This window comes from Tamandua tetradactyla, chromosome 23 (genome assembly GCF_023851605.1).
Source record: "Tamandua tetradactyla isolate mTamTet1 chromosome 23, mTamTet1.pri, whole genome shotgun sequence".
Taxonomy (NCBI): domain Eukaryota; kingdom Metazoa; phylum Chordata; class Mammalia; order Pilosa; family Myrmecophagidae; genus Tamandua; species Tamandua tetradactyla.
The window spans coordinates 31,860,880-31,876,067 of NC_135349.1; the positions used below are offsets into that span (position 1 = coordinate 31,860,880).

A 15,188-nucleotide genomic window follows, 5' to 3' on the forward strand; every position below is an offset into this window, starting at 1 on the left:
GTGCAATCTTTAAAGTTCACACTAGCAGCTCCACAGAGGATGGGTCACAGCCTGGAAGTGGTAGGTAAGGATGAGAATATTGGAGATAAGGAAAGTATTTAGGATGCTGGGACATGAAATAATACGGGGGTCTCAAATCAGTGGCTCTGAGAGACAGAGAGGGTAGCAATGAGACAATGGGGCTTTCCTGAATAAAGGAGGACATGAATCATTTGATAACTAAATATATTTGTCATTATTTGAGTTGATTGTAAGGATTTGGTAGTAAATGGTGATGACTGCATCACAATATTGTGAACATAATTTACAATCCTGAATTATGTATGTGGATATGGGTAAAAGGGAGAATTTTAGGTTTTATACATGTTAATTGAATAAGCATTTGAAATAAAATACAGGACAGTGAAACACAATCCATGGACCCTTTTCCAAATGATAGACTATAATTAATAGCACAACTATTAAAATGTTCTTTCATGAACTGAACCACTTGTGCTGCAATAACGCAAGGTTTTAGTAATTGGGAGGTATATGGTAACTGTATTTTATGCATGGTTTACCTAAAAATCTACAAATCTTCTAATGAAAATAATTAAAAACAACAAAAAAAAACCCCAAAAATAGTTGTTATATAGATAACCAAGTATCTGTTGATTGCAGAGAATCATTTCTTAAAAGCAATTAAATATGAGAACCTAGTGACAGAATAAATAAGTGGTCTGGCTTCACTGTTTAATGTGATCAGGTGGTAGTACCTTGGACAATGAGAAAGGCTATACTGTATTTGCTCAGCAAGAGAGGTCTTCTCAGAGACGGCCATATAGACCAAGAAAAAGTGTATGCTTAGACTCAAGTGTCAAGAGCCACAGAAAGCCTATTTGCAGAGAATCTGGTATTTTTGCAGAAGAAGGTCTCAAAAGCACTACATAATCTATATACACTAAAATAACATAAGACTTTCAACAACAACTCAATTGAACTCAATTCTGACTCTACGAAGAGTTATGCAAGATTCACAGATTAAAGGCAATCCTCTATAAAACTGCCCTCACTCAACACCAGACACAAGTTCAGGGGTGCAGGCTGCTTCTGAGAAACTGAATAAAAATGCATGGGTTCCACAACTACAGATCCCATAATTTGGTGGAACATTAAACAGTTTTCTCTGAAAGTGCTATCCTTATGATTATAGTTTTATAACCATGAAAAGGATACACATAAGAAAGAACCAAAAGAAGAGATGCATTGGCAGGGACATGACGGTGTCTCAAATGGAAATTTCCTGACCTCTCCATGTGGCATCAGAACATATCACCTTCCTGGCACAACGACGCATCTTCTTTATAGTGGAAGCTCCCCATACTTCCAGAGTTTAGTTGGGGTTTCATCACCTCCACAAGATTGAAAGAATCCATGCCCATGGTGGATGACCTCCATCTTCAGCTCCTTCCTCTACCCAGATATCAGGAGGTTTTCGCTCAAAAAGAAAAAATTCTTCTTTTTGGTGTGACCTAACCATATCATGCATAATCTAAGAATACCTGTTTCTGGCTACACCCAGTTCTCTCACTAGCATAGGTGGGGTCTGGGACCTACCATGGTAAAGGTTCTCTCCTAGAAACAAGGGAAAAACAACCACCTAGATCTTTATTTACTACAAATTTGTATGTTTTGAAAGTTATCTAACTACAAATTTGAGATGTATACTTCCTAGGATTCATAACTTGTAAAAGTACACTCACCAAAAAAGTCTTTTTATGTTCAAAACTTCCACCTTTCTCACCAAACTGCATTCTATAGGGATTTGTATGAATATTTGTTTTTAGCACAAAACTGATGGCACCTTTGATTGCTAAAGAATCCTTAAAGTCTTTAAAAATTATTTTCTAGTAAAATTTTTTAAAACATTCAACAATTGTAAGAAGTAATTCAACAAATGGAAGAAAAATCTCAAATTAGGTAACTTGACCACAGAGAAAGCAAGTATTAATGAAGTGGTAGAACAAAGTGAGATAATGAAAATACAAATTGATAAGGACCAGTAAATAGTAATTCACCCTCAGCAGTAACAAACCAGGAAAATTTGATCCACCACCTGTAGGTATCCATGCAGGTAGCTGGCCGGTATCTACACCTTCAGTCCAGGAAACTAAAGTACAGTCCTTATAACAATTGCACAAAATAGTCTAGACTTCACCAATAACAAACAGCTTCCTTACTTTTTGCCCATGCTTGCAATTTTGGACCAATCAGGGAAGGCCAAATATGCTAGTCCCTAACCAATTACACAGTATTCCCCACTTCTGATTAGCCCATCCTCTGCTTCCCCATGCCAACAGTCTCCAATCAGGACATATGTGAGATCTTCACTTTTTTCATTATGAATCTTTCCCATTCTTCTGCCTGCCTTTGACTTGCTGCCCAAAATGAGAGATGGTGGTCGATTCCCCTGCTATAGAAAGACATTTACAGATAGGCTGCTCTCCTTTGGATGTTTTACATTTATTTCCACAACTGAAAATATGGATCAAGAAACACGGAAGAAGTGGTTCCAATACTCTCTGTGCCACCTTAAATAAATTACAGGTAAGAATCACTGATAACCTGTCGGAATGAAAAGAAAAGTGTATACTACGCAAATGAAGACAGGGAGGTTAAACCTCATTTTGCACAGACTGAAAACAGCAAAAATACTGGGGTAATTATATTTAAAAAACCTACAATTATTGACATTGTTCAGCACATTCATTCATTCAATAGTTACTAAAACATGACCAGAAGAAATCTTACTTTTCTGCAGATTTCATTCTCTTTTGATAGAATTCATCAGAAAGCTCTAATTTCATGCTGAGAGCTAAGATTTCATTTTCCATTGCAGCTTTTGCAGACCTCACGGACTTGCAATCATTTTCCAATTGCTTTTGATACTCTATAAACATAAAAGATTTTTCCTGTATGAATGTGCATACAGACTTAAAAATGTCCTGAATTTGTTTGAGGTAGGGAGAGGAGAAGGATGAGAATTCTGAAAGCGTGAAGTCATTCTATACCTTTCCTGTTTGAAATCATTTCTGCTAATTTGGGAATCTTTCCAAACAAACATACCCTCCTGGTATTTAATGGACTTTGAAGATTTCAGCTTGAATTGCAATAGTTTTAGGTCATCCTCCAGTGATAATATTGCTGTTTTTGCCTAAGAATTCCAAAAAAAAGAGAAATACCTTCAAAATAAGGGATTAGAGGGATTCAGGTAGCACTTAGCATACTCTGTAAAAATTATTATACCTGGGAGTCATCCATCATTGATGTCATTTGAATTTTCATCTTTCTCTTCGTGCCACCTAAAAGCAAGAAGAATTTAATTGCTTTATAATTCTTCATTTTTTAACTTTATATTTTCTTGCTTCTAAAGCTTTCCAAGAAACTAAAGTCTTATTCCATCATCATTTTCAAACATTCCAAGGAAAAACAAATTAGTCATCAGAAGTGGTAAAAAATGATTCACTTATTGTAACTGAAATGTAACTTCATCATAAATGCACCATTTCAATGTGTACACTTCAGTGGGTTTATTTACAAAGTAATGCAACGATCACCATTATTTAAGTTCAGGATATTATCCTTACCACCAGAAGGAAACGCCTTACCCATTACCATTCATTTTCCATTTCCTTTGAAATCCTGGCCTCCACACCCTGGCAACAAGTCATTTCCTTTCTTTATCTTTAGATTTGCCTATACTAAAATATTATGAAATTATACAAGATAGCCTTTTGTATCCGGCCCTTTTCATTTAGCACAATGTTTCAACAGTTTATCTATATGTAATGTATGTTGCTATTTCATTTTTTATTGGAAAATGGCATGCCATTTGTCATGGTCAAGTTCATGTGTCAACTTGGCTAAGTGGTGGTACCTGTTTGTCTGGTTGGGCAAGTGCTGGCTTGTCTGTTGCAATGAGGACATTTCATAGAATTAAATCATGATCATGTCAGCTGCATCCACAGCTGATTCCACTTGTAATCAGCCAAAGGGGCATGTCTTCTGCAATGAGTGATGCTTAATCTAATCACTGAAAGCCTTTTAAGGAGAATTCAGAAGAGACAGGCTCTCTTCCTGCTTCGGTTGGTGAGCCTCTCCTGTGGAGTTTGTCTAGACCCTCCATCGGAATCACTGGCTTCACAGCCTGCCCTGCGGATTCTGGACTCTGCGTTCCCGTTGTCACATGAGACACTTTTATAAATTTTATATTTGCAAGTGTTCCCTGTTGATTCTGTTTTTCTAGAGAACCCTGACTAGTACACCATTGTATACAGTGGGATGGGTAATTCCATGGGTCGACCTGACTAGGGATGGTATCCAGTTGTGTGGTCACGCAAGTACATGCCTGATACTGTAAGAGTATTTCACAGATTTAAATCACTAGTCAGTAATTTGTGTCCATGGCAGATTATATCTACAAAGAACAAAACTGACTGCTTTCAAAATAGACCAATCTTCACATCCACTCAGGTAGAGACCTTAAAGTGAAAATTTAGGATTTCGGCAGTCAGAAAGAATTTCTCCAACTTACTTTAGTTGACCCAACATCTCCTGGATCATTTATTGTCACCTTCATCAGAGTTATAAACTTATGTCTTCTCCAGGGGAGAATAATCCACCCATGCTGGACCCAGATAGCACACAAAGCCAGTGGTCACCACGCCAATAGTTAAGAGGTACAGCCCATTCAAGAGAGTACTCTTAACTAAAGACCAAAGGTATCCAGCCTCCCTGAGACTGATCTTACCTGTGATTTCTTCATTAATATCTGGATTTTTATCCTCAAACTCAGATTCATATGACCCATTCAACTGTGAAATACAATTTACGGAAGCCTAGAAAAGGAAGAAGACTGTATTAGAATGAGCCTCCTGATTTAAGAAAAGCAGATTTCAACCTTTATTCATGAGATGAACATACAACCTGATTGTCTTTCTCAGTCACAGCTCTTTCCAAATCATTTTGTGTGTTTTCTAGAAATTTTATCTTTTCAAGGATCTCAGATTGCTCTTTTCTCTGGCCTTCAATTTTTTTCTGCACCTGAAAAAAAAGGGGAAGAAATAATTCAAGATTTTTACATAGAAGACACTGGGATCATATGAATGAAGCAGGAAGGAGAAAGTCATGTCTCCTCTTTGGTCTCTTATTCCAGTCATTTCAGCCTATGGCCTTGGAAAAAAGGAGTGAAGTCACTCCACCATCAAAACTAGAATGAAGACTGAATCGTGTTTGGGCCTAGGGAATAGCTTTCAAGGAAGATGATTGAGTGACAGTTTAGTACATAATTCAGAAAGCACAGATGTGACCAAATGTCAGCTGTGAAGAAGCAGACAATTCACATAATTCATTTCCAGTGTGAAATGAACCTGTCTCAGTGTCTCCAAGTAAGAGTCTGTGTGAGATCCACATTAGGTAACCTCACCCGGTTCCTGGAACAATAACTGCTCAAGGAGGGTCATCAAAGACCTGACTTATATTCTAATTACTGTGTCCTCAGCTGTTGGGATGACTCAAGTTAGTTTCTGGTTGTTGTATGATAAGAGAAAGAATAATCCTCCTGATGGTCACAAAAATTTGTGCAGAAGAAAGAGAAATACAGAAGTAAGTAAACTGCAAGCTCCTCTGTTCTTGGAGATACATGGAAATTTTGGCAATCTGAAAACAGGAACCTGTATTCACATCTCCTGATTTTAAAGCAGATTTGAAAAAAAACATTCATGAATTCTTTTTGAGCACTATATTTTATATAAACTATGGAATTTATTTTTACCTGCTCTCTCTTATCCCTGAGACAAGTATTTTCTTTCTGTATCAGCATAAAGGAAAGAAACAAAACATATATTAGGGTTTCAAAAGGGAACACTGAAAAAGAAGAAATTCAACAGGATGTATCCCTCATCTAGCTCTTGCCATTTGACAGAAAAGCAAATGATCCAGTTTGCACTTAACAGAAAAGGTAAGCACATAAAACAATGAAGAATGCACTTGTACTGGGACCACAAATATTTTGTTATATCCACAACATTCATGCTTACAAAATAATGATAGATGACTGGATGAAAAGAAGATAGTAAAGATTTTATATCATTCAAGATGAAAAATGTCAAATGAATGATTTTCCTTAATGTACATAAAAATATTCATTCCCTTGAAAATTCTATTTTGCCCAAAGGTAGGGACTATTCATCTTGGCTAGACACCTAGAGTCACTTCCGCCATCCTTCTTGACTTTACAACCTGGAGAAAAGTGCCTAATGATGTGAAAATTACCACGGTTTCAAGATAACAAAAATAGTTTGCTCAGAACTTTGATTCCCAGACTCCCACACTTACTGCTGTCAATGGCATTGGAAAAGTAAGGCTGAAGCAACCCAGTGTACAAATATGACAGCACCTTAGCAACAAAATTCTTACCAGGAACTGAGTTTCGATAGTCTCATTTCTCTTAAACTTCAAGGCAGCACATGCACGTTCAATAATCTTTTTCAGGTTTCCATTACCCATTTCAACTGTTTTGATGTTATCCTTTAACAAAGCATATCAAGATTTGTAACAATTATTCATTAATTGCTTCTGAATTTTAAATATAATTCAGGAAAATAATAATATTTACCTGATATGTATTTGCCTGATCAGACAGAAGAGCAACTTGCCTCTTGGCTTCTGTAATACATTTCTCATTTTTACTGATCTATATAAATATGGAATAAATGATTTATAATTGAAAAACAGTAATTGCTAGCAAAACACATTTTCCTGAAAACATTACTTCATGTATGGTGGCTGCTTTGGATGTGGGCTGTGTATAGAACATAATGAAATAAGATACCAGGATGAAAGAAAAGGTAATATAAAACCCAAAATAGAGGAAAGGGGAAGTAATTCAAAGTAAAGTCATGGGAAAAAAAGATGAAAGGATAATTATACCTTCTGTTCCCACATGGATATTTTTTGGGCAATTTCAGCAGTTTCATGTTTGAAAGTCTTTATCTTGTTAGAAATTTGCTGTAAATTCACTAAAAACAAATAAAAACAATCTTTAGGATTATTAAGAACCCCCAAAGTTGAATTTTCTATTTCATTAACCAGTACTATGAGAGCAAATATCTTTGTAGCATTAGTATTTGGCCTTAGCAAAACAGTTTTTATTCCATGCATTTTACACTTATGAAAATAAGAATATTATTTCCATGAGTTACCTATTTAGGATTTTTCAAAAATGGGGAAACCCAACATAAAACCATATACTTAGATCTCTCCCTTCACTATTAAAATCACTTCAAATGCAGTCACTGCAAATATCTAGATCACCAGTCATGAAACAGATAGAAAATTGCACACCCTGTACACTTACTTCTCTGCAGTCTAAATGTCGGGGTAAATATGTAGATCATGGCATTTTATATACTGTATTGTTATAAAAATACAAATCATCAATTTCTCTGGTTCTCCTTACATACAAGCATGTTTATTTTACAATTCCTTGTAATTCCCTTCTAAAATGTTACTTTATTGGACTATTCGCAGGACTGTAATGTCTTCCGTTTGCCCACCATATTCCATTTCACAAGAATCAGAGGGAGGTGGCAGAAGGGTAAGGAAATTGGAGTCAAATACACATTGGTCCACCTTTAGCTGTACCAATTAGCCAATTAATGACAGGAAAGAATTAAAGATTTCACTAAGCCTCAAGATTGTACACTCTACGTTGTGAATGTTTGCACCCACAGTACAGGTACACAACATGCATAAAGTACCAGTAATTTATAGTTGGATAACATATATAAATCATTTAGAATAGGGCCTAGGATTCCAGCCTCCACCAGCTGGCATTTAACTCTCTCATCTAATTCCAAACTGCAAATTTGTCTTCTATTTCCCCAACATGAAAGCTCTACTGCCTGAGGTTACTCTTCTCACCATCCCAATGCAGCCTTCCATGTAATAAACATAAACAATTGGGAGCCTGCAATTTTGCTAGGAAGCTTCCAGAGATCTCAACAGATATCACAAACGGTGGAGCATTTGCCAAATTCATTATCCTCATTTGTATCATATTCACTTAATTCTCAAATGGAATTCACTAATTCTCAAATGGAATTAATGGCTCCCTTCACTGGAAACTCATAAAATCTAACTGAAACCTTTAATACACATACATATTGCCTAGAATTATCTGGAATCCTCTCTGAGCACTGAGATTTTTTAGTAGGCACAAGAGTTTCATATTCATCTTTACTTTTACCCAAGAGCCAGGTCATGCAGATTACCTCCCTACAACCTTCAAACTCATATCATCACTTGCTTCCTCAACATTTTCTTCTTGGTCTGCTATCTCAATTGGCTGCATCTCCATCTATTATTAGTACAGGGTTATAGTCCAGCAATAGGAAAATATTCAGAAGTAAGGAGTCAACCAGATATCAGAAGGCACCATATTCCCTGCTAACTGAATTAAAACCCTCATCTAATAACAATATTGAGAATATATTACAAATACAATGTAAGTCTAAATGCTTACCTTGATATTTACGAGGCTTTACCTTGAAGAAGGAAAACAAAATTAAATTTATGAAAAAATATATTATTAACAAAGATCTTAGTTCCTAATAGTCAAAATATTATTCCAGTAAAATACACCTATAGTTTAAATCAGCATAATAATTTCTAAAATTAAAAAAAAAAGAATTTCCTATTGAAGTGGTGATACTTCATAGACCATTTCTTTTTAAGAATACAAAGGTAAAGACCATATTTTGAATGAAAAAAACTAAATTATTTTAGATGAACACCAATCTCCTTAATTTTAACAAAGCAAATGAGAGAAATTTTAGTAATATATATGTAAATGTATTATTTACCTAAAATTACTTTTGTCAGCCACAATAGAGGTAATTAATTTCAAATCCCTATATTGTATTAGAAGCCTCTGAGAATATAAAACAGGTAAAATCTTCAAAGATGTACCTCTTTCATCAGAAACTTCTTGGACATCTTATTCAGAGGTGAATTGGCAAACAATTCTAAGAAATAGGGTGCACCAATATTGCCAGATCACTACAAACTGATGTCTTCAAATCAGAAGGAGAATATGAGAGGGCCAGAGAAAAAGCACAAGCAACAATAGAAATGACTGCTGACATTTCAGGAGGGGGCAAAAAAGTGCTTCCCAAATCCCAAGCTTCCCCTGAAGTTGTTAATGAATCATAGCATAATAAAACGCAGGCAGTACACCAAGTAACCCCCATGAAAAGACAAAAATGCCTTGTCATGGAGAACATATTGTTCCATTCAAATACTTTAAATGATGATCAGTTACTAAGGGTAAGCCACATTATTTGCTGAGATATGGAACTATAACTGCAGTATCTAAACACCACTCACAAAAATTTTACTGTAGGAAAACGCAACCAGTCAGATCGAACCAGAAAATCCTGCATATTCCTCTAATGTCGCAGTCTTGGTCATGGGAGAGTGAGCTTCCTCGGTAAGCAGCGACCCATCCCAGTAGCCAGGGGAATGCTGGCAGGAGGGATGCGCAGGGGATAGTGAGGACAAGAATTCCGGGAGTCAAGTGCTACAGCTCAGGAGAAAGACTACAGAGAGCAGCAAAAATCAGAGCAGGGGTTGGGCTGCTTGAAATGAGAGCAATGGGGTGGGAAATATGAAATGCATCCTTTCTTCCTCTCCATTTTCCTTTGTACTCTGTGCTTTTCCTTTTTCTGAAGGGAATTGTAGAGGCAAGGAAGGGAGGAGACATGCCACAGAAATCTGGAAAGAAATATATTGTTTTAAAAGTTATATTAAAAATGATAGGGGGTGGGCCATGGTGGCTTGGCAGGCAGAGTTCTCACCTGCCCCGCTAGAGACCAAGGTTCAATTCCCGGTGCCTGCCTATGCAAAAAAATAAAATAAAATAGGCAATAATTTAAAAAAATTAAAAACAATATGAAAGGGAAAAACTCATACACACTGATAGGTCCACTGAACTTAAGAAACCAGGAGACTGTTCCCAATTTTAGAAAATCTGCCTCTAAACCCTTTGCCACGTTATCATGTTAGTTTCAGTCACCTGTCAAACTGATGTATACAAAATAATGTTTTCCCAATTTTGTTAGATAACTGAGGAATTAGGGCTGTTACCTAATGTACTGATGTCCTATTCTCAACTTAATTAAGAAATTTAAAAGGACCTTAGTTACAAATCAAGTCCAAAGATGAGTCCCTTAATGTGGAAAAGATGAGGGGTATGTCGGAACTTGTGAAGAGAAGAGACTTATTTTTGCCTGGAGGGAACAATGCTTTTCATTCCAAAGGGTGCATTACACACCTCAATTAGCTGTGTCCTAATGTTGCCCTCGGTCTATCTGGGTTTTCTGCTTACATCCTGGTCTATCATAAGGTAATGCATCCTACAGATATCTGGTGAGTAAAAAGGATTCCTTATTTCTATGGGTCAGAAATGGATTATTTTCCATTAGGAGAAACTAAGATAAGTTACTGATACAGGAGCATGCAGAATCAGGTCATTCTGCCCAGCTCATGTGGCAAAGGAAGCAAAGGGTGTATCCCCATTTTGTACATGTACCCCATTTTCACATAGCCATCGACTTGTAAGAACACTGTAAGAATTTATAATACTCACAGGAGATTTACACTCAATCTTGTTTCTTAAGACATTGTCAAAGAGCAAACCCAGAAACAACTTATATGCTTTTTAGATGGAAATATAGTAACATGGAAAGATAAACTATATGATATGCATGAGATAAATATACATTCATTTTAACAAAGAATAATTTTGAAGATTACTAAATCACTCAAAAAATAGTTTCAATGTAAAATGATACCAAGTGCTTCTAAATTTATGATTAGAAACCCAAGAGAAGAGAACCCATCTATATATCTATATCTAAACCCAAGAGAAGAGAGCCCATCTATATATTTTTTTGGTGGTGTGGGAGTATGATTTTTATTTTTGCATTTTTGTCTTTATTTTCAAGATTTCTAATAGGACTTTATTAGGATTATTTTTCTTCAGAGAAAAATAGTAAATCTTAAAGCAAACAAGATTTGTAACATTTAATATAACAAAATTTATCTCTTGAAATGTTGTCCTGATACTATTCTAAACAAAGAGAGACAAAAATGTCTCAGATTTTTTATTGATTTTTAAAAATGTTTTTCTCTTATTACATGTGTCAAGTATGAACAAAACGATCTAAAAAATCTCAGGCTTTAACAATGGTGTGTCTTTTGATAAAATATTGTGCAGTCATTAATATGATTCTGCATAAAATAATAAATTTATTTTAAAAGTTAAAAGCATATGTATAGAAGATGGAATCAGGTGGATTCAGTTCATCCCTACTCTATGGGACAAGACAGGCGATGGGGAGAGAATGACCTGCACTGTGACCCGTGGGGGGCGGGGGGTTGTGAGGGATCGTGGGGAGTCTTCGGTGATTCTTGGGAAGGAGAGGCGAGGGGATCTCGGTGCAGTGAGAGCAGGGTAGGTCTGTTCGGCTGTGACCAGGACAGACAGCAGAGCGTGGGAAGTTGCTGCATCGAAGAAACTGACCTCCTTCCTATCCTGCCTGGCCCAGCTGCTGGGTGGGGAAACATGCCCTGGCAGCCCTGCGGCCAGCGGCACCAGTGGACCACCACGGTGGGCTGGGCCTCAGGGTGCAGCGAATGTCAGATCTGTCCGGCGCGGCACAGGGCGGATTTGCCGGCGCTGGTGGCTGCAGGGGGGAGCTACTCCCCCCGGACTGTGCTGCACCGGGACCAGCCATCCAGCTGCAGAGGCCCAGAGCGGCACCCCCTGCGGTGCACGATTCCTGGTCAGTTGGGGCAGTTGTGGAGGGCTGGGCCTCAGGAGCCACCTGCCGGTGAGAAGCGGTAAGTTCAGGCTGGCAAACTACCGATCTACAGAGGATTTTTTTTCCTTTTTTCTATTTTTTGTGCTTTTTAAATATATTTTTCTCTCTGGATTTTTTATTAGTAGAATTATCATTTTTCACTTTTATCGTTATATTTTTAAAAATATTTTTATTTTTATTTCTTTTTATTTCTTCTTTACTTTTTATTAATATTTTTTTAAATTATTTTCTCTCCCTTCTGTGGGGCACCAGTCTAAGTTCGTTCCCAATATATCTTGGGGTGTCTCCTTCTGACTTTGAAGCCTACTACTGAGTTATACTTTTTGTGTTTTCTTTCACATATTTATTATATTTTATTTTACTATTTCACTTCATTCTATTCGTTTATTTGGGGGTGCATGGGTCGGGAATCGAGCCTGGTCTTCCACGTGGTACAGGAGCAGTTCTGCCACTGAAATACTGTTTAATAAGGCCACACTGGTCAAAGCAGCATGTTTCATACTGGCATAAAGACAGGCCTATCAATCAATGGAATCAAATTGAGAATTCAGAAATAGACCCTCGGATCTATGTTGAATTGAGTTTTGACAAAGCTCCCAAGCCCACCACACTGGAGCAGAAAATTCTCTTCAATAAATGGTGTTGAGAGAACTAGATATCGATATCCAGAACAATGAACAGGTCCTCTATCCCACACTATACACAAAAATCAACTCAAAATGCATCAAAGACCTAACTATAAGAACCAGTACCTTAAAATTCCTAAAAGAAAATGTAAGGACATATCTCCAAGATCTAGGGATAGGTGGTAGTTTCTTAGACTTCACACCCAAAACACAAGTACTGAAAGAGAAAAAAAAAGACAAATGGGAACTCCTTGGTTCAAAGGACTTTGCCAAAAGGGTGAAAAGGCAGCTGACTCAATAGGAAAAAAAATCTCATATGGGTTTGATATCCAGAAAATATACAGAAATACTACAACCCAACAATAAAAAAAATACAACCCATTAAGACACACAACCAATTAAAAGTGGGAAAAAGACATGAATAGACATTTTTCCAAAGAGGAAAAGCAGATGCTTAAAAAGCACATGCAGAGATGTTCAGCTTCACTAGATATTAGGGAACTGCAAATTAAAAACCACAGTGAAATATCACTTCACACCTATGAAAATGTCTGCTATTAAACAAACAGGAAATTACAAGTGTTGGAGAACACATGGAGAAACTGAAACACTTCTTCAGTGCTGGTGGGAATATAAAATGTTACAGCTGCTGTGGAAGACAGTTGGGCAGCTCCTCAGGAAGCTAAGTATAGAGTTGCCTTATGACCCAGCCATCCCACCACTCAGGATATACCCAGAAGATCTGAAAACAGGGACCAGAACAGATATTTGCACACTGATATTCATAGCAGCATTATTCGCAGTTGCCAAAAGACAGAAGCAACTCCAGTGTCCATCAACAGATGAATGGATAAGCAAAATGTGGTATATACACACAATGAAATAGTATTCAACAGTGAGAGGGAATGGAGATCTGAAGCACCCAAAACTACGGGTGGACGTTCTGTTAAGTAAAAAATATGTCATACCCAAAAGAACAAATATCCTACTGACATGAAATTTAAAAAAAAAAAAAAAAGATTTATTGGATATATGAAAAAAGACTACATCATCCCCTAAAATTAGTCTAAGTACTTGATGGCATTTTCATGCAGTATTCTTTCACTCTATATGTCTACAGATATGTATGTGTTTCTAGTTAGATCACATAAAAAGTCTCTCTATTTTTTACTACTTGGTATTAGATCACGAGAATTATCTTTGTCCTGAAATGACATTGAAAGAAATGTATTTTATTTTTACTTTTCTATTGTATAATATAACATATATACAAAGCAAAGAAAGAAAAAAGCAGTAGTTTTCAAAACACTCTTCAAAAAGTAATTACAGGACAGATCCCAGAGTTTCTCATGGGCTACCATACCATCATCACAGATTTTTCCTTCTAGCTGCTCCAGAACATTGGAGGCTAAAACGAATGAATATTTTTTTATCATCACAATTGACTTTTTTGTGTGTGTGAAAAATAAAATAAATACAAAAAAGCAATAATTTTAAAGCACAGCACAACAATTAGTTGTAGAACAGATTTCCAAGTTTGGTATGGGTTACAATTCCACAATTTTAGGTTTTTACTTCTAGCTGCTCTCAGATACTGGACACTAGAAGAAATATCAATATAATGATTCAGCAATCATACTTGTTTGTTAAGACCTACATTCTCTGTATAACTCCACCATCACCTTTGATCTTTCTCCCAAACTTTAGGGGTATTGGGGCTCTGCTCATTCTCACTTTTTCTTGTTGAAAAGGCTGCCAATAATATGAGGTAGGGAGATGGAACTAGCTGATGTTCTGGAGAGGCTGGTCCCTCGAGATTGCAGGACTTAACTGGTCCCGGGACCCATCTGGAGGTTACAGGTTTCTGGAAAGTTACCCTAGTGCACAGAACCTTTGTAGAATCTTACATATTGCCCTAGGTGTTCTTTAGGATTGGGTGGAATGGTTTTGATTGGGGGTTGGCAAGTTATGATAGGTAGCAATGTTTAACTGAAGCTTGCATAAGAATGACTGCCAGAATAGCCTCTCGACTCTATTTGAACTCTCTCAGCCACTGAAACTTTACTTTAGTTACACTTGAAAAACTGTATTTTAAGATTCTTATATTATTCTACTGGAAAGATGTACAGTAATTTATTCCTGTTCTTTCGAGAATATTTGTAGTTGACACATTTTTCTATAACTAACAGTATTTCACTGAAAATTCTTAAACAAAGGACTCTGAAAACATTTATGTTATATCATTAGGACAGATAACCAGGAGTGGACGTAGAGTGACTGCAAAGAATACGTACATTTTTAAAGTGTCAGATAAATCTTAATTGAACTATTATTTTTCAGAAGTAGTATGAATTCCACTATGTGTATAAAAAAGCCAAAAGATACTTAATATTTAGTATTAGTTTTGACAGAAAAGATTTATAAATTGAAGGATTCACATGAAGGTTATGCAGTTCTCTTGCAATGAGATGTCAACTAAAAGCTTAGATGATTTTACAAGGTTATTGTCCATTTTAAACCTTAATTTCTGTTCATGTTTCATCAGTCTAAAAGGAAGCAATTTAAATGGCCAAGGAGTAATACATGTCCTGCTCATTTACGATTCAAAGTACACCCACAAGTTATTTGAACATACTCA

General features: G+C 36.5%; 1 protein-coding gene across 1 annotated transcript in view; it reads right to left on the reverse strand.

The window, feature by feature from the left end:
- Nucleotides 1–15,188, reverse strand: part of LOC143667349 (transport and Golgi organization protein 1 homolog) — a 38,441-nt gene that overhangs the window by 17,573 nt on the left and 5,680 nt on the right. The window contains exons 3-12 of the mRNA XM_077141494.1: nt 8,564–8,585; nt 6,970–7,058; nt 6,656–6,733; nt 6,457–6,567; nt 5,813–5,848; nt 4,966–5,082; nt 4,790–4,877; nt 3,286–3,341; nt 3,106–3,193; nt 2,791–2,929 (exon numbers count right to left, since the gene is read on the reverse strand). Of these exons, the coding sequence (XP_076997609.1) occupies nt 2,791–2,929; nt 3,106–3,193; nt 3,286–3,341; nt 4,790–4,877; nt 4,966–5,082; nt 5,813–5,848; nt 6,457–6,567; nt 6,656–6,733; nt 6,970–7,058; nt 8,564–8,585 (824 nt within the window). The remainder of the gene's footprint in view (nt 1–2,790; nt 2,930–3,105; nt 3,194–3,285; nt 3,342–4,789; nt 4,878–4,965; nt 5,083–5,812; nt 5,849–6,456; nt 6,568–6,655; nt 6,734–6,969; nt 7,059–8,563; nt 8,586–15,188) is intronic.